General features: G+C 39.3%; 1 protein-coding gene across 5 annotated transcripts in view; it reads left to right on the top strand.

Annotated features, from left to right (window-relative positions):
• NFIX (nuclear factor I X) overlaps nt 1–21144 on the top strand; it is a 161512-nt gene that overhangs the window by 68253 nt on the left and 72115 nt on the right. For 4 of the 5 annotated variants that reach the window (XM_044278973.1, XM_044278977.1, XM_044278976.1 and 1 more), the window contains one exon: nt 14495–15026. In XM_044278973.1, coding sequence (XP_044134908.1) covers nt 14495–15026 — 532 coding nt within the window. Of the gene's footprint in view, nt 1–13615; nt 14231–14494; nt 15027–21144 lie in introns of those variants that run through there. The other variant, XM_044278975.1, reaches the window with a different exon arrangement.

Genomic DNA, 21144 nt, shown 5'->3' with positions numbered 1-21144 from the left:
AATGTCTGCAAAGCACTGCGGTATATAGTAGTGCTATATAAGTGCATAAATTAAATGTAGGGCACATGAATATATATTTATTGCATCTATATTGCAATAATACTTCCATTTCATTGCGCCTAGAGTCATAGAACGGAAGTGTCTGATGCTTCTGGTGTTGCCTTCCTGCAGTCCTAATGATTCAGAAACAACACCAGAAAAGTTAGCATTTAACCCAGTGTATGGGAAGCGATTTGCTATCATAACAATATAGAATTTCTACCATATCACTCAAAGCTACAGTGCTGTCCTATGGGGAAGAGCCTCAAGATTCATGGCAGCCATCACTATACACATGCACTTTTCATAAATTCATTGGTCATCTCAATTACTAGCATGTGAAAATCATACGAAAGAAAATGAAGGCAACTAAATCTTGTGTCCTACATTGAGGAGACAGGGTTTGATGGTCTTACCGAGGAGATTCACATCTAAGTTTAACATTACTATAAAAGTTTAATTCTGCACAAAAATATTCCCGTTTTCCCTCTTTGTCTCGTCTCTATTTAGCAATTCTACCTCTCTCTCTCTCTGCCCTCTGGAGGGGATTCTGCTCACGTCAGCAGCAGGCTCACACCATTTGCCATGTGTGCCAGGGTGACACCATGCCAGGGTAGCACCGTCTGTTACCGTGGTAACCCTCCCCTCTTCCCCAAACCTTTCCAACCCTGCCAGAGACAGAAAAAAAAAAAAAAAAAAAAAAAAAAAAAAAAGGAGAGAAAGCTTAGGGAGAAATGGATGTAAAGAAGAATATGGGCAACTGTGGTACAGAGGTAGATGAAGTGATGGCGTTGTAGGGCGATCGGTTACAGGAAAGAAGGGAAATATATAACCCGAGGATAAGCTAAGTTAGTCATACTAGAAATAAAGAGTTAATCACCCTACATACAGTAGTTTTTGCAAGGGTACATACGGGCGGAACATGAAATGGACAGACAAAAAAAAAAAAGGTGAAGAATTTTTTGCAGATTGTAGATCTATAAATTGAAAAGTGAAATATTCACGGTGGAAATTTGCCCTGTAAATTGCCAGGCTGCGGTTATAAAAATCCTCACTGCAGGTAAATTTTTGCACAGATTTTTTACACCATGTGCGAAAAAGATTTGTTTATTTGTTGCACTCCCCCCCCCCCCCCCCCCCATCGCTTATACTGTAACATGTTCTGCGATGGAACCTCTGCAGCGTATGCGCCCCATGAGGATGTACCCTAAAGGTAGCAGCAGACTAGGATTACAGGTCAGATATGCTCAGTAACTGGAGAACTCATACAGTCATCTGAGGTGACATGGAGACTATATGGTCTGCAATATGCAAGATATTGAGGATGTAAACATAAATCTTACCCAAAAAACGAAAAGCCAGCATAATCAAAAATATCAAGACAAGTCAAGATACCGTAGAAAGAAAATTATTAAAAGATGAATGTACATAAAAAAGAGGAAGAAACCTAACCATAAAACCTTTCACTTGCTCCATGCAAGTTGTATTTCATAAATTAATAGCACATTCTATGATGATTTGTTTAACACTGATGAAGCTTTATACACAGACTCATTAAAATCAATGTTCGTGTATAACTTTGTCTTAGGTTTGCCCCAGAGGCGACTGTCTGCTGCCAAAATCAATATTTAAATGGATTGTATGAGAATAGAAAAAAAGGTCTGGTTTTCTCTCTCTTAAGAAAAAAGCACACCTCCACTCCATTTGCTATGTTTTGTATTGCTTCAAGGAAATGGGGCTAAGCTGCAATACCAGACAAGACCATCAATAAGGGTGGTGCTGTTTACAGAAAAAAAATCTAAATTATATAAATATATACTTAAATTATGTATGTCACACTTCAAGCGGATCCGTCCCCCATTAACTTTACATTTAAAGTCTGAACATTTAAAGTCTGAACGGATCCGCTCAGGCATCTTGCGCACTTCGAAAATTTTCTAAGTTATTAATGCAGACGGAGCCGTACTGAACGGAGCCTCCGTCTGCATTAATATGATCGGATCCGTTCAGAACGGATCCGATCAAGCGCTAGTGTGAAAGTAGCCTAAGTCTACTTTCACACTGGCGTTTTGGTTTCCGTTTGTGAGATCCGTTCAGGGCTCTCACAAGCGGTCCAAAAACGGATCAGTTTTGCCCTAATGCATTCTGAAAGGATATGGATCCGCTCAGAATGCATCAGTTTGCCTCCGATCAGCCTCCATTCCACTCTGGAGGGGGACACCAAAACCCTGCCTGCAGCGTTTTGCTATCCGCTTGCTGAAACTGAGCCAAACGGATCCGTCCTGACTTACAATGTAAGTCAATGGAGACGGATCCGTTTTCTCTGACACAATCTGGCATAATAGAAAATAGATCCATGCTACATTGACTTTCAATGAAGTTCATGACGGATCTGTCTTGGCTATGTTATAGATAATACAAACTGATCCGTTCATGACGGATGCATGCGGTTGTATTATTGTAACGGATCCGTTTTGCACATCCATGACTGATCCGCCTAAAACGCAAATGTGAAAGTAGCCTTAGGCCTCATGCACATGTGGCCGTTGTTCCGTTTTCCGGGATTTTCTGCGGACCCATTGAGTTCCAATGGGTCCGTTGAAAACTCGGAAAATGCACCGTTTGTCATCCGCCTCCGTGATCCGTGTATCCTGTCCGTCAAAAAAATATGACCTGTCCTATTTTTTTGATGGACAACGGTTCACGGACCCATTCAAGTCAATGGGTCCGTGAAAGAACACAGATGCACACAAGATTGGCATCCGTGTCCGTGATCCGTGGCCGTAGGTTACTTTCATACAGACGGATCCGAAGATCCGTCTGCATAAAAGCTTTTTCAGAGCTGAGTTTTCACTTCGTGAAAACTCAGATCCGACAGTATATTCTAACACAGAGGCGTTCCCATAGTGATGGGGGTGCTTCTAGTTAGAATATACATGACTGCCCCCTGCTGCCTGGCAGCACCCGATCTCTTACAGGGGGCTGTGATCCGTACAATTAACCCCTCAGGTGCCGCACCTGAAGGGGTTAATTGTGCGTATCATAACCCCTGTAAGAAATCCGGGGCTGCCAGGCAGCAGGGGGCAGACCCCCCTCCCTCCCCAGTTTAAATTTAATTGGTGGCCAGTGTGGCCCCCCCCTCCCTCCATTGTAATCATAACATTGGTGGCACAGTGCGCCCCCCCTTCCTCCCTCTATTGTAATAAGAACATTGGTGGCAGTGTGCGGCCTCCCCCGGCCCCCCTCCCTCCCTCTATTGTAATAAGAACATTGGTGGCAGTGTGCGCCCCCCCAATCATTGGTGGCAGCGGAGTTCCGATCAGAGTCCCAGTTTAATCGCTGGGGCTCCGATCGGTAACCATGGCAACCAGGATGCTACTGCAGTCCTGGTTGCCATGGTTACTTAGCAATAGTAGAAGCATCATACTTACCTGCTGGCTGCTGAGATGTCTATGTCCGGCCGGGAGCTCCTCCTGCTGGTAAGTGACAGTTCATTTAGCAATGCGCTGCACAGACCTGTCACTTACCAGTAGGAGGAGCGCCCGGCCGGACACAGACATCGCAGCAGCCAGCAGGTAAGTATGATGCTTCTACTATTGCTAAGTAACCATGGCAACCAGGACTGCAGTAGCGTCTGGGGAGGAAGGGGGGGTCTGCCCCCTGATGCCTGGCAGCCCTGATCTCTTACAGGGGGCTATGATACGCACAATTAACCCCTTCAGGTGCTGCACCTGAGGGGTTAATTGTGCTGATCACGGCCCCCTGTAAGAGATCGGGTGCTGCCAGGCAGTAGGGGGCAGTCATGTACACAGTTTGTAGTATATTCTAACTAGAAGCGTCCCCATCACCATGGGAACGCCTCTGTGTTAGAATATACTGTCGGATATGAGTTTTCACGAAGTGACTCATATCCGACAGTATATTCTAACATAGAGGCGTTCCCATGTTGATGGGGACGCTTCAAGTTAAAATATACCATCGGATTGGAGAAAACTCCAATCCGATGGTATAAAAGGGACTCCTGACTACAGGGAAAGTCAATGGGGAATGTCAATGGGGACTCCTGACTACATTGAAAGTCAATGGGGAATGTCAGAGTTTCCCAGGCTATTGTATATCCTCCAAATGCTGCCCATCTGCCTTAGGCCTAAAGACGAAAAAAGGATAAACTATCTATATAGGATGTTTGTCTGGAATGGGAGGCGCCCTAGAATAGCTTGGCACATACTACAACAACCAAAATTAAATGGGGGCCTAAACTTTCCTAATATTAGATTATACAATATTGCGGCTCTGATGAGAGTGGTACGAGACTGGCTACACTCTACGTCGAAATACACTTTGGTTACGCTGGACCAAGCCTTTATTCCACATATAGCACTACCGAACCTACTGCATATCTCATTCGGAAATCTCCCCCAAATGGTAAAAACGAATCCTCTCCTCATGACAACATGGCGGGCATGGTGCAGGGCAAGAGTTCTGTGTAAATTACATGCATCATTTTCGGTGCATCTGACACTAGTAAGGAACCCCTCATTTCAGAACGGATCTTCCCACTCAACGTTCAAACGCTGGCAATCGCAAGGCATCACCAACATTGACAAACTTATAAGCACGCAAATACGAATGGTTAAACCACTCCAGGACTTGCAGAAGGAATACCCACACATAGTTTTTCCCTTTTTCCCATACTTACAAGCAAAAAGCTATATCAATGAAGTGATTTCCACCTTGACGGAACGTGAGTGGAGTCCATACTTTAAAAAATGGTTCTCGAATCCCAATGAGGGGAAGAAACAAATTTCAACAAATTACAAATTCCTCCATGTACCAATTGACTATTCCACATCCACAGTTCCCATGACTAGATGGCAGACAGAGGTACCACAAGCCACCCCATCAGTGATACTCCGGGCACTGGAATTCTCATACAAACATTTACCTGTAGCAAGATACACAGAGATGATCCTACAAATCTGTCATAGATCATATCTGACTCCGAGAAGGGGGTTTAGAATGGGTATATATGACACCACCAATTGCTTTAAATGCGGGACTTTGGACGCTGGACTTTACCATTGTCTATGGGACTGTCCAATGATAAGAAAGTTCTGGGACAGAGTCATCACCTTCACTAACGCACACTTGACCAATTTTACCCCACGCGACCCACTTTGGGCGCTGTTCGGTTATGTGGATAAGGACAAATACAACTGCACCCCGGGATGTAGGAAACTGCTACACTTTGTGGCAGCGGCGGGCACCAAGGCAATTTTGCAAGTCTGGCTACAGCCCACAATTCCCCCTTTTAAATTATTCTTGGAGAAACTATCTTATATCATGCGCATGGACTGGGTGGAGGCGTCACACCAAAAAGACAAAAAAGTAGAACATTTCTTTCAGGTGTGGGAAAGCTTTATTAATATACTGCCGTTACATATCCGTAAGGCCATACACAAATGCTTTTCGGGGACCACATGGTTTCTGCAACAGATGACAGCTGGCGAAGAACCGGTTCTACTATCCTGATTGGGGGGGGGGGATCATTGAGCCCAAACAGTCCCGAGCATCTCCGTTTTTGTTCTAGTCTTTTCTTTATTTGTCTGTGTCGTTCTCTAATTCACTACTACAGGGTACAATAGGAATGAGACAATATCAGGGCATCTACCCCGGGAGCCCACTGGGGATCATATCAGTCTATAATATTAAGGCTCTCTCGGGGATGGCGGCTATTGTATCCCACGGAGGCGGACGGCTAATACTGACAGCTTAGTTGGGTTTTTGTCAGCCTCTGTATGTTCATGGACACTACAACTGTTAAATTACTTTGCATTTGTAAGAATGGATACCAATAGTAGCAGTGCGACACTGCCTTTGTTTGTATGTTTATTCTTTAAATATTTGAAAACTTAATAAAAACAGTTTAGAAAGTCAATGGGGACGGATCAGTTTGCAATTGCACCATATTGTGTCAACGTCAAACGGATCCGTCCCCATTGACTTGCATTGTAATTCAGGACAGATCCGTTTGGCTCCGAACGGCCAGGCGGACACCAAAACAACTTTTTTTTCATGTCCGTGGATCCTCCAAAAATCAAGGAAGACCCACGGACGAAAAAACGGTCACGGATCACACACCAACGGAACCCCGTTTTGCGGACAGTGAAAAAATACTGTCGTGTGCATGAGGCCTTAATTGAACACCATATGTTACATGACAATAAACTACAACCAATTACAAAAGTATTTAGATCAAGGTGCTGGTTTGAAAATATACAATATTTTTTTAATGGGACAACTATAATTTAGGCAGGTCACGGCACATTCGTAGAATAATAATGGCAGTGTAACATCACTGAATTTCTACCAGGTGGCTTTGTTGGGGAAACTATCACAACCACCTCCACTCAGCAGCTGTATTTGGGAGCTTAGCATAGATCATGGCAATTCTTTTAATGCCCTTGGCAGATAGCTAAACTTTTAGGCATTTTATATGTGGTGACTAATGGTAGCCACACTAAGGTCCCCAAAAAGGAAGGTTTGTGGTTCACAGTGTTGCACCCTGTGCAGAGATTACTTACAATAAAATGCAGACAATCAAAGATCACTACCATCAATGACCACCAGGTAGCACTGCAGAAAACTCAATTCAAATAATCCTTTCAGGGTACACAGTCGTTGGTACATTATGCTGGGCTGTATATTCTAGGTACTGTAGACTACTTAATGAAAGCCTGCATTATCCTTAAGATTTTCAGCACAGGAATGTCAGAACTTATAGTGAAGATATGTCAATGATCAGTACAAGAACACACTGATCAAAGACTTTCACTTGTAACCTTTTCCTAATACACCAGGGGATTGTATTATGAAGTGATTTCCTAACATACAGGTGTAACAGGGGTAACACACACTCTTAACGCATTGCGTTATCTTGAAACAAAAGTCATTGAAAAGCAATTGCTTAATGCATTTAGTTTAGATAACACGTCTCATAAAGGATGTGTGTTAACCCTGCTACATCCATACGCACATATCACTCTGAAGGCAATATATGCAAATGGCTAAAGTAGTCATGGAGAATAGAGATAGAAAATAAGCACCTGTATTCTGTAATGACAGAGAGGAGAGTGTCCTGTGATATTTCTCAGTACATTATAACAGTACCCACCACCAAGGTCACAGAATAAAGTTTATATTAATGGCATTTGAATTCTTCAGCTGGCACAGAGGAGGGAAACACAAGGGAATTGAAATTGTCCGTGTACTGTGAAATAAGTTTTGATATGATAACGTGAAATATCAAAGGTTTTGATCGGTGGGGGTCCGAGTGCTGAGAACCCACTGATCGCTAGAATAAGAAAGAATATCTACTCCTATTACTCCGTATATCCTCTCCTATATCTCCTCCTATTACTCTATATAGTCTCTCCTATATCTTCTCCTATTACTCCATATAACCTCTCCTATATATCCTCCTATTACTCCATATAACCTCTCCTATATCTCCTCCTATTACTCCATATAACCTCTCCTATATCTCCTCCTATTACTTCATATAACCTCTCCTATATCTCCTCCTATTACTTCATATATCCTCTCCTATATCTTCTCCTATTACTCCATATAACCTCTCCTATATCTCCTATTACTTCATATAACCTCTCCTATATCTCCTCCTATTACTTCATATATCCTCTCCTATATCTTCTCCTATTACTCCATATAACCTCTCCTATATCTCCTCCTATTACTCCATATAACCTCTCCTATATCTCCTCCTATTATTCCATATAACCTCTCCTATATCTCCTCTTACTACTATATACAACCTCCCCTATATCTCTTCCTATTACTCCATATATCTCCTACTACTACTTTATATCACTTCTATATTTCTCCTTTTACTCAATATAATCTCTCCTATATTTACTTTTATTAATCCATATAGCCTCTCCTATATCTCATTCTGTTACTCCATATATCCTCTCCCTATATATCCTTCTGTTACTCCATATCCGTTCTTATATCTCCTCCTATTACTCCATTTATCCACTACCTATATATCCTTATATTACTCCATATAACTACTCCTATATTCTCTTATTACTTCATATATAATCTTCAATATCTCCTCCTATTAATCCATATAACTTCTTCCTATATCTTCTGCTGTTACTCCATACAAGCTCTACTTATATCTCATCCTCTTACTTCATATAACCGCTCCTATATATCCTATTACTCCATATATCCTCTCCTATATCTTCTCCTATTACTCCATATAACTTCTCAAATTTTTCCTCCTATTATTACTCCATATAACCTCTCCGTATATGTCCTCAAATTACTCCATATAACTTTTCTCTATATATTCTCCAATTACGCCACATACACTCTCCTATTAATCCATATAACTGCTCATTATACCTCCTCCTATTACTCCATATAACTTCTCCTATATCTCCTCCTATTACTCCATATATCCTCTCCTATTAATTCATAATACATCGCCCTATATCTCCTCCTATTACTCCATATAATTTATCTGTATCTTCTCCTATTGCTCCATGTACCATCTTCCTATATGCCACGCTATATGAATGGAAATACAGCATTGCAGAATACATGAGTATGCTGTATTTGACTTGGGAGCAGTAATAGAAAGTACATTTGTGCTTCTGATGGAATTTCTTTAGAAGCGGGAGCCTGTGGGGGAAAACTCGTGATGTTCTAATTTTTACAGAAACAATGTTAATACAAAACAGAAATTGAATCAGACTATTAAGCTGAACATAGAGGTCATAGAAAGTGTCACTTAAGTGCTCATCTCCTTCTTCTGTACTGCAGTGTGTAGACTCAGTACATAATAGAATGTAAGCTTTGCAGACAAGCCATGGTATATACAATATTCCTTCCCTTGATATCAGCTCATAGACTCTATATGTCGCTCTCTTCAGAAAGTGTAAGGGTTGTCAGCACAAATCTTCTGCATTATGACAAGATGGACACAAGGCTCCCTTTGCGTCAGCACTAAAACGGCATGGACTGGGCCCTCACCTTCCTGTTCACACATTGCCTACACAGAGAGAGAGCTATTTTGATTCCCATTATTCACAAGATTCATAAATATTTGCAAATTAAAAGATCAGTTAAGGCCTGCTTAATGAGGAACTAATTAGACTTTGGGTTATATCTAATGTGTTTGAACTTGTTCCATTAAAACTAGGGCACCATCAATCAGTGTCTGCAACTGATACTGCAGGGAAAGGAGTGATTGCATTCTGCATATACCAATACGTGATTTTTACATGAAATTATGTGAAAGTGTCGGTATATAGAATAGTATATGTCTAATGATACATTGCTTGTCGATTAATTACTTTTTTTCTGTGTGACACATTTAAGTGGCCTGATGCAGAGCTGACAGAGAGTGACACGTGAAATGCATGGACTTTTCATTGTGCTCTTTTTTCACAGTGTAGTAGTCTTAGAAGGTACACTGATGCAATCGGGTGCAAATTCTGGTGCCTGGGAGGACTCTGCACCGGACTGCAGAGGTGTGATGGCATGATAATTGTACCGTAATGTAATAACTGTAGACAGATTTATCTTACAATAGACCATGATATTTAGGGGGCATTCTAGTAAAGGTTCTGCTTCAAGGCCCAGCAGCCTCAAGCTTTTTTCCTTATGCAAAATGTAGGATCAAAACAAGATTTAAAAAAATAATATATATATATATTTATATATATATATTTATGATATATACAATATATATATATATATATATATATATTTTTGTTATATATAAATATATATATATAATGCTATATATATATATATATATATATATATAGACATACATATATTATTATTTTTTATATATATATATATATATATATATGATACATATACAAACATATCTTTATTAATAAAATCCTGCTGTGACGTCAGTCAATCTATCTCTCTATCTATCTCTACAGTATCAATATATCTATCTATCTAATGGTCTATCTATCTATCTATCTATCTCTGTGTGTGCCTCAATTAAACATCCACAAGTTTATCTGGTTCGCTGAACTGCTTCTAGTGTAATTTAGGTCCATCCATTAAAAGTAATCCGCTTCCGTGATTGACAAATTTATAAAAAGTACTTGTTCAATATGAGGCCTGTGCATGGTTACGGCATGCTACTGTACCACCACATCGACCACCTTGAGATATGGCTAAGAAGTGTTAAATTAGCCATAGAACGAGAAATATTATGAACGGCATGAGATAGAGAGCTGTATCGGATGAATATAATTCTAGAAATGATATCAGTCTTCAATGGAATATATATATATATATATATATATACATACATACACACACACACATATCAAAATATATATATATATATATATATATATATATATATATGTACAATTAAGCAGAAAAAAATCTTAAAAAAATAAAGTCATAACATTATGTTTATGGCCAATTTCTCTCATTGTTAGCTCTATAATGTATTTTAATTTATTTGACCTATTCAAATATATCCATAAAAAAAATCTTCCACATATTCTGTTCTAGAGGCAATAAAGAAAGATTAGCTTTAGAACTAAGTTGTTATTCCCATTTACATAGAAACTGTCATTATTTTCTCAAATCTCCCAATAAGTCTCTCCATCACTTCTAAGGGTCCCTGCTTTAATCTGATTGTAAGCCCTCGTTTTGTCCATTACATGCTGATTGTAAGCTTACTAATCTGAAGTCATTATCTTGGATTTCTGGAGTGGTGTAAAATACACGTATTCTTCATGAGGTATTGAGAATGATTGGAGATGGTCACACCCTATAATGTACATAATAAAAAGAAATTCCATTGTACTGGTGACCAAATGGCTTTTTTGTGTGCTGGTATTTCCTAATGCTACAGAGCCAATGTATGTTTATGGTATAAATGGAAATGCATTGGTGTATGTTGCAATATCTTATATAGGCTTCAAAGCATCTATCGCATTGATGTACATGAAAATTTAGACATTGAGAAGGTTCCCTTAAAGTATGTACAATACTTCTGGAAAGACGTTATATGAGGACTACACATTTGACATATCTATGTATTGTTAATTATTTGTAAAAACATTAATGTAAAACCATGGCAGAATGTCTTTAGGAAGGAGATTGTGAACTGATATCTTAATCGAGCTGATATGTTACATATTCAAGTGTATATTCTAAATATTACTTAGTACTGCTATGTGGAGTATAAGTGAAATTACACACACACACACACACACACACCAGTATATATATATATATATATATATATATATATATATATATATATAAAAGCAAAAACGGCTTGCTATTGGTAGGAATCTGCTCTTAATACAAAGATTGTATATGCATTATGGTCATACCATATGTTACATGCGTGATTCTAAAGTTATATTAATTAGGATATAAAAATTGTATATTCATTGCAATTCTTGTCGATACGATAATAGATCTGTTTGGCAAGAGGTGAATATAAGTTTGTGGTTAGATTTATGGCAGTTTATTAGCTCAGGACAAGGGTGATTAATAAAGCAAATGTTAATTCAGCTCGTTGAGATAAAACTTATTTTCTGGTTCTGAATATCACAGCCCATGTTATGAAACCTGGAAATGTGCGTCTCTGTTACAAAATAGAGCAGGAAGGGTATACTTTGTGGATGAGTAGTCAATTGGAGGGTGAAAGTGAAAAGGAAGGAAAACATGTTAATAATAAGGGTGTGGGGAGTGGACAATGAGAAGTCAGCTTGTGGTATGAGAAAATTCCTAGAGTTAGGAGATAATTAACAGTCATCAAATCATTCATTAAAAAGCAAATCAGCTGAAATACTGCATCGAGAGAAATGGGATACAATGAAACTAAGCAACTTACAAAATAAAAAGTAAAAACATAAACAAAGTTTAAAAAAGAAAACCGTGATGGCAAATATTAGTAAAAAAGAAAAGTTCTCTCTACAACATAGTAGCAAAAGTAAATGACCAATGTGACGGAGTCAGCAATGTATAAAGCAGGTAAAGCTAGACTGTCAACTACAAATAAGAAACAAAGATGAAAGGAACAAATAAGGTAGTCCGAAACAGAATGAGCTGTGCAAAAAGAATAAAAACTGAACTGTGAACTGAAAGGAAATATGAGAAAAATCCACCTAGGAAAAACATTGTGAATACGGATATACAGGTTAAAATTAAGAAACAAAAACATAAAAGTAGGCAAGAAAGAGTTAACAGGTGATTCAATGTAGGTGTTAATACAAAGCAAATATGAAAATAGGAGAGGACAGGGACCGTGAGATAAAAGGAAATGTGGTAAAATAAATTAATAAAAACTTAATTACGTATATAAAATAGCTTATATAAATGTAAAAAAAAGTGAAAAAATAATCAGGAAAAATATAGATAGATAGATCGATAGATAGATAGAAAGATAGAAAAATACTAAGTTTATATGTCTTTACATAAGCGGAAAAAAAGTAAAACTTCTGTGATGAAAAAAATGAATTGGAAATAAGTGAATACATTAAATAAGAAAGTGACTACCTGTAAAATCTGGGGGGAAAAATACATAAAAAAGTCAAAACTCAAAGTATGCAGACCTGGACCAAAATGTATCAAAATTTAAAAAATAAACAAATAAGCATAAAATGAAAGAAGAAGAGAGGAAAAAAGTCACTGCCGTTATGTACAGCTACAACCTCCAGTGCAGAATGGGTTAAAATGTTGAGTGTGGTATAGTAGGAAGAGAGCGCGTACTAAGGAAAATGAAAAAAATCTGGGAATACAGGAGAGGGAGATTTACTCTGAAAAGCAACGTCTTTAAAATGTGTGACTTGGCTGAGATATACTGGGCAGTGCCAGCAAAACCGCAGAGAACGAGTGAGGGAGACAGGAGTGGCAGAGAGAAGGAGGAAAAAGGAAAGAGATATACTTTATATAACATATCACTACTAATACAGGGTGTTTTTCATTTACTTTCAGAAGGGAAGGAGTAAGCAATTTAACGATTTCCGAGCTTAGGTATTTTGTGCAAACTAAAGAAGCTAGAAAGTATATATGTGGACAGCAAACATGCATCTATTTCATCTCTACCCCCCCCCCCCCCCCCCCCCCACACACACACACTATCCTCAGCCATAAGCAACGGTTTTACTTCTTATGCCAAAACCTGCATGGCAAAATAAATCAAAAACAAAAATGAAACCAAAATAAATACTAAAAAAGATAAGAAGCCAGAACGAAGCAGACAGTAACTCTGTGTCTCGTCAATTTAAAGAAAATAAAACGTTGAACTTTCGTGTATGCTTTTTTTTTTAAAGTTGTCTGTTTTGGCAAAACCTTTTTCTGCCTTCAATATTTTTTTTCACGCTCTCTCTCTCTCTAGCTCTACACTTCCCTCCTCCCTTCCCTCTTTCTCTCTCTCCCCTCCCTTTTTCTCTGCTATTGGCTAGCTTCTTCAGTTCACATTGCCAAAAAGGTGGGTCCGTTCGAATCAGTCTCTTTCTCTCTCTTTTTTTTTTTCCTCTCTCTTTTCCCTGGCATCGATGCTGGCCACCAATTCAGCACGGAGAGTGAAAGCAGGAGAGAGGGGGAACGAAAGAGAGGGAGAGAAAGAGAGAGTTTAAACAGGAAGGAAAAAAACTGCTTTCTCTTTTTTTACTCGAAACAGCCTTTTGAAAAAAAAAACAAAACATTTTTTTTCCGTTAGACCTTTTTCCCCTCCTCTTTTGCTATCTTCTAATTTTATATCGATCTTCAGTATTTCTAATGCATACCAAGATATTTTCCTTTGTTTTATATTCCAAACACCATCCTTTTTTCCAGATGACTTTCTAGTTGTCTCTGTTGCTTTCTGTTCACCGGGAATTTTCATGTTCATTTTTCTGTTTTAGGCCAAGAACTTGGTGTGCTTGGGAAACAGTATTTTTTAGAATAAGGAATTTTTATATCTAAATATATTTCATAGATAAAAAATTTCACATTTTGGCCCGAATTTTACGATCCAATTCACTTTTTCCGTTTCATTATTCATATTTTTGCAATTACTTATCCACCCTACTTTCTGCTTCTCTCTCATTCATATACTGATGAGCTTGGAAATTGGATGGTTTTAAATTTCTACAGAAGTTCGATATGACACCAAGACATGGTAACAATTTCCCCTTTAAGTCTTATTCCCATAATGTTGATAAAGCAGATATATTGTCACATTCATGTTTTTTTTTCATCTTCACTGAGTAAGAAAAATGCTAATATTTTTCCATATTCATAAAAAATATAAATGTTAAAAAAATGAATAATTACTGGTTTGTAAAAATTTTATGTTTTTCATTCACTAACAATCATGTTTGAGTCTTCAAGAAAAGTCTTGGCTTGCTCCCCTTTTTCTAAATCTATGCATTTACTTTTCCAGGATGAATTTCACCCTTTCATCGAAGCTCTTCTTCCCCATGTGCGAGCATTCTCATACACATGGTTCAATCTCCAAGCAAGAAAGCGCAAATACTTTAAGAAGCATGAGAAGCGGATGTCAAAGGACGAAGAGAGGGCGGTGAAGGACGAATTATTGGGGGAGAAGCCTGAGATCAAGCAGAAGTGGGCGTCACGGCTCTTGGCCAAGCTGAGGAAAGACATCCGGCCTGAGTTCCGAGAGGACTTTGTCCTGACCATCACCGGGAAGAAGCCTCCGTGTTGTGTCCTCTCTAACCCAGATCAGAAGGGCAAAATTCGGAGGATTGACTGCCTTCGCCAGGCAGATAAGGTGTGGAGGTTGGACCTGGTGATGGTCATCCTGTTTAAGGGGATTCCGCTGGAGAGCACAGATGGGGAACGTCTCTATAAGTCACCCCAGTGCTCCAACCCAGGGCTGTGCGTTCAGCCACATCACATTGGAGTTTCCATCAAAGAACTGGACCTCTACCTGGCCTTCTTCGTCCACACGCCTGGTAAGTCTTGCAGTCATTATTCCTATTTCACACATACATCTTATGCAACCTAATGTTCTTATAAGACCATTATCAGGTCAAATGATAATGCCAAATTGACAGTGTTCCACATCAGATTCCTCTGCATTGGAAACAGGATAAACCTGACCAAAATTGTTATAAAATGGACCTCTGCAATAATATTTTATTGCATTTTCACACTACAATTCAATGCTGTCATCGCCTCAATAATATATAGGCCCTGAAAACACAGGGGCCTAGCGCAACATTTAAGGATCATTATGTATACCCACTTAGAAGACTTACAGGCCTCAACTTTACTTTGCAATATGAAGTCTTCACTGTACGCTGGATTTCAGTGAGACATTTAAAAAAGGAGTTCTCCAACAAGACACAATTTATCAGCTGAGTATATTTAGCTATGTTTTATGAATCTTAGGTACTTATCATTACATTTAAAAGCATCCACATATAATATAGAGCTGTACTGTATTAAAATGTATTTAGGGTACTTTCACACTAGCGTTTTTCTTTTCCGGTATTGAGTTTCGTCCTAGGGGCTCAATACCGGAACAAAAACTGATCAGTTTTATCCTAATGCATTCTGAATGGAGAGCAATCCGTTCAGGATGCATCAGGATGTCTTCAGTTAAGTCACTGTACGGTTTTTGCCGGAGAAAATACCGCAGCATGCTGGAGTATTTTTCTCTGTCCAAAATTCCGGAACACTTGTCGGAATGCCGGATCCGGCATTATTTTCCATTGAAATACGTTAATGCCGGATCCAGCCCTAAGTTTTACGGAAAAACGAATCCGGTTTTGCAGTCTGTGCATGCGCAGACCTTTAAAAATTTGAAAAAGATAAATACCGGATCCGTTTTTCTGGATGACAACCGGAGAGACGGATCCGGTATTGCAATACATTTGTGAGACAGATCCACATTCGGATCCGTCTACAAATGGTACCCATTTGCATACAGATTGCCGGATCCGTCCGGCAGTTCCGGTCGACGGAACTGCCTGCCGGAATCCAGCGACGCTAGTGTGAAAGTACCCTTACTTATGCCTTAAAAAAGTGTATAATACTGAATGCAACTCAGAAATACCAAATACTTAAAGCAGCGTACAAATACAGCAGAACACTGTATTAACATGAGCAAAGACAGGTGTTTTATTGTCTACTCATCACCTCTTTATATATATATATATATATATATATATATATACATATACACACAAACAGAAATGTGTATCTTCTACATACAAATCAGATATTTTTTCTTATGTTATAACCTATGCCCCATTCTTTTTTTAGGATAAACAACATAATAAATTGCTTACCATCCTGTACCTAACTTTTCCATAAAATTTTTATTGTATTTCTTATCTTTATGGTAGTGACGAAACATATTTTATCCAGACTAGTTTACTTATGTGATATCAGGTTAACCATAAATTCCAACGTTGTTGTTTAATTTTTTTCATTTAACATTTTTAGATTTCTATAGTGACTTCACTGGTTACAGTTAAATCGAGCTGGCTGATGTGCACATACTATTCAAAATGAGCAGAAAGAAAGCAGTAAAAAAATGAATCAAATAGCAGTCAATATATACTGAAGAGGTGAAAAGGAAAGATATATAGGCTAAAGGAAAGATAAAAATGTTAGGATGTTGAGGTGTAAGGACAACGTGGTCCACTCTGGTATCAGAACTTCCCATCACGTAAAGTAACTGGAGGATTCATGTGACTTGGGTCATGGAGAAAAACTCTAAATATTATATGTGACACCTTGATGTCAGTCCTATTGCATCTTGTTATTTACGACGGAAAAGTGATTCTCTGCACAGGTACAAAAGTTCTGCACCACTGCAAAAACTCAAATACTTGTGGAAGCGCCATGTCCGCTAACCCATAAAATATTCTCTGTGTATTTATTTATGCAGAAATCATCTGCCTATGAGTGCCTCTACAAGAATGTGCACTTCCAACAGTACCGCCATCTTGTATGACAACCCCAGGGAAAAAACACCAGCTTAATGTAAAGAGTACATAACTTTAGATTTCCCTACTTTTTTACATCCAGAGACCACCATCTGCACCATTGGGAAATATAAGAAAAAAATGTCATATAATGACTTCTGGAAAGCAATTATATAAAAGGTGCATTTTAGTTTCAGAAAGAGGATACGCATAATGGCAAAAAAATCATTTAGTGGTTAGAAATGTTAGTAGGTCAAAGCCCATGCAGAGGAGGACCTCACCTGTGACCTACTACATGTGTCTTGCCATTTGCAACTCTCTATTGTTGTCCTGATTTAGCGTTTGCCACCATGTACAGGACTGTATAATATTTATGACCTCATCAACATCGATGATATCATTATATCATTATTATCCTTTTATAGGATCAAACTGCTACGTTCCGTAATGTATATCCACAACCATTAGAAGATTCGTCAAACTGGTTTCTACCTTAGAGCATTTCCTTTACTTGACTTTTTAGTTTCACATCTGAAGATCTAGGGGTTATTTCGTCACATAGATGTAGGAATTAAGATGTGACTATAATAATATTATAAAATAAATATATCCGTCAGGCATTCCCAAAACTATGCCAGTAGGCTGGTTGTTCTTACAGTAAAATAAAATGTAAAAAAATCTGGGAATCGCTGGACAGATAACAATGGCGGACACAGTTATTTTATACAGGGTCCAGCCAATGAGGGATCTGTGCAATAACATCATATAAACTACTAACTGCAGACATATAAAAATACTTATGGCCTACAGGCAGTTTTTACTATTATGGATTGCCTTCTGCACTGCTGAATTTTGGAAAAATTTCACTGTGTTTTGTGAAGCAGACTATGATAGGAGGGTGAGAATTCAGGATACATAACCTGCTCTTGTGTCTGTTGCCATATGCTGGATATAGCAAAAAACCGTAGCAAACTCCTGCCTGTGTCACCCTGTGGTGGGAGGAGCAGACTCCACATCATAAAGCCCCTCCCTCCTGTCTATGTCACCCTGTGATGGGAGGAGCAGACTCCATGTCACATAGCTCCTCCCCCCTGTCTGTGTCACCCTGTGATGGGAGGAGCAGACTCCACATCACATAGCTCCTCCTTCCTGTCTGTGTCACCCTACGGTAGGAGGAGCAGACTCCATGTCACATAGCTGCTTTCTCCGGTCTGTATAACCCTGTGATGGGAGGAGCAGACTCCACATCATATAGCTCCTCCCTCCTGTCTGTGTCACCCTGTGGTGGAAGGAGCAGACTGCATGTCACATAGCTCCTCCCTATGTCACCCTGTGATGGAAGGAGCAGACTCCACATCATATAGCTCCTCCCTCCTGTCTGTTTCACCCTGTGATGGGAAGAGCAGACTCCATGTCATATAGCTCCTCCCTCCTGTCTGTATCACCCTGTGGTGGGAGGAGCAGACTGCATGTCACATAGCTCCTCCCTATGTCACCCTGTGATGGGAGGAGCAGACTCCATGTCACATAGCCCCTCCCTCCTGTCTGTCACCCTGTGGTGGGAGGAGCAGACTCCATGTCATATAGCTCCTCCCTCCTCTGTCACCCTGTGATGGGAGGAGCAGACTCCATGTCACATAGCTCCTCCCCCCTGTCTGTGTCACCCTGTGATGGGAGGAGCAGACTCCACATCACATAGCTCCTCCTTCCTGTCTGTGTCACCCTACGGTAGGAGGAGCAGACTCCATGTCACATAGCTGCTTCCTCCGGTCTGTGTCACCCTGTGATGGGAGGAGCAGACTCCACATCATATAGCTCCTCCCTCCTGTCTGTGTCACCCTGTGTTGGAAGGAGCAGACTGCATGTCACATAGCTCCTCCCTATGTCACCCTGTGATGGAAGGAGCAGACTATACATCATATAGCTCCTCCCTCCTGTCTGTTTCACCCTGTGATGGGAAGAGCAGACTCCATGTCACATAGCTCCTCCTCCTGTCTGTTTCACCCTGTGATGGGAAGAGCAGACTCATGTCATATAGCTCCTCCCTCCTGTCTGTGTCACCCTGTGATGAGAGGAGCAGACTCCACGTCACATAGCTCCTTCCTCCCATTTGTCTCACCTTGAGGTAGGAGGGTCTGACTCTATATTTATTACATAGCCCCATCTTTTTTATGCTAACCCCTGCTGGAAAGGACAAACACTGGGATGAGAGAAACCATAAATCATGTAAAACTTCAGCTTGTCCAGCTTCATGTAGATGGGAAGTTGTCACATTAATACCATCTGTATTCTGTCTACTAAGTTTCTTATCTCCAAATAGAAAATTAATTACTGACATAAACATGAGCAGCTGAACATGATAGGTCAGAAATCCTCACCTGAAAAATTCTCAAGTTCTTACAAGCAGATTTAACCCATCAGTGACAGAAATCCAAAACAACATAGAAAAATAATGAAATCATTTATTAAAGGAGTTGGCTACTTTATATATTATGGGTAAAGGGGGTATATGTCATTTACTAATATACAGTGTACTGAATTTTGCACTGTTGTATTACATTTGAGGTGCTGTCCTTCGGTCATCTAGGCCTTCTCCTAAGGGCTCATTCAGACGGCCGTATGCTGTCCGCAAAAATGCAGATCCGTTTTTTGCGGATTAGATACTGTCCCATTCACTTATATGGGCCCTTTTCTTCCATTGCACTGCTCAGCAAAATAAAATGAAACATGTCCTATACTTGAAATTCAGGACATGGCCCTATTGAAGTCTATGGATCAGCAAAAAAAACTGAATCTCCCATTGTACCACACTGCGCTAGTTTCCAGCTGCACAAATGCAGATGAAAGTGCTGGTCAAAGCTTTCACCTGCCGCAGACAGAAACTGAAGCAGGTACAATGTGGTACAATAAGGGAATGACATGACCCTCTAGTAGCAGTCATTTTTTGGAACCTTACCCCCTGAGCGAAGGGGACCTCAAAATTGTGACTTTGGGGTTTCATAAGCTGTAAGCCATAATCATCCAAATTATAACAAATAAAGGATTGAAATATCTCGCTTTGCATGTAATGAGTCTCATATGTAAGTTTCACCTTTTAAGTCGCATTACTGAAATAAATGAACTTTGCACAATATTCTAATTTTTTGAGTTTCACCTGTGTGTGTGTGTGTGTGTGTGTATATATAAATATATATATATATATATATACACATACATACATACACCAGTCACTTTAAGCACAAGATCAAATAATATTATAATATTATGACTGTGGAACATACAAGTCACATTATGTGACCTTCACTAGGACTAACCTTCGATTCCCATGTATTTATTAAATGATAATTACTTTACAGTCATTAGAAGTTACATACAGTATTTTTATGGTTATAGATCTGCTAGAATCTTAGGTACAAGTACTAAATGTCTTTTCTCATGTATTAATGAATACACAGAATTTTATTGCTGGTATAATTTCCTTCCCTTCATGAATAGTGTTCACAAGCCAATACATGCCACCACATTACAGCCGACAATGGAGAATTGCAACTACACTCCAGAATATTTTGCCAATTACACAGTTCGCTTGTTTACACTGATCCAACAGAAAACCAACATTTTTAATAGGTCAGGAAATTTGAAAGGAAACACTGAACATCCAACTAGGCTAAAAAACACTCTTGTGTGATCTGGCCTTTAAATTGTATTGCCACATTTTACACTTATCTTACTAAATGGACTGGAAATGCTTGGTAAGGTTTAGACATCTATTGTAGATGCAAGATCGTCAGAAAAGAAATAATTCAAGATTATATACAACATTTTGGTATTAAAAAAATATACAGTCTGGCTTAAAATCAGGATTAAAACATTCTACTTGATGTCTTGGTCTTAGAGTCAGCATTTTCCGATGCCCAAGACTCCAACCAAACACATGGGTTTTACCAGATTAAAGGTCACTGATGTAACTTTAAAGGGGTTGTTCGCCTCTGGCCATCTCTCGGACAGACCCCCAGCATGGTTGGACATGCGGAAGTAATCATGCTTTCCAGATCCTTGTCGCTGGGTTCCAGCTACTTTAGTCCCCCCAGGTTGGAGCAGCAAACAGCTTTTGCCGTGTCCACATTCAGGTTGA

This window comes from Bufo gargarizans, chromosome 2, assembly GCF_014858855.1.
Source record: "Bufo gargarizans isolate SCDJY-AF-19 chromosome 2, ASM1485885v1, whole genome shotgun sequence".
Taxonomy (NCBI): Eukaryota; Metazoa; Chordata; class Amphibia; order Anura; family Bufonidae; genus Bufo; species Bufo gargarizans.
Note: the sequence above shows the minus strand (reverse complement) of the source record. Positions and strands in the feature narration are given on the sequence as shown.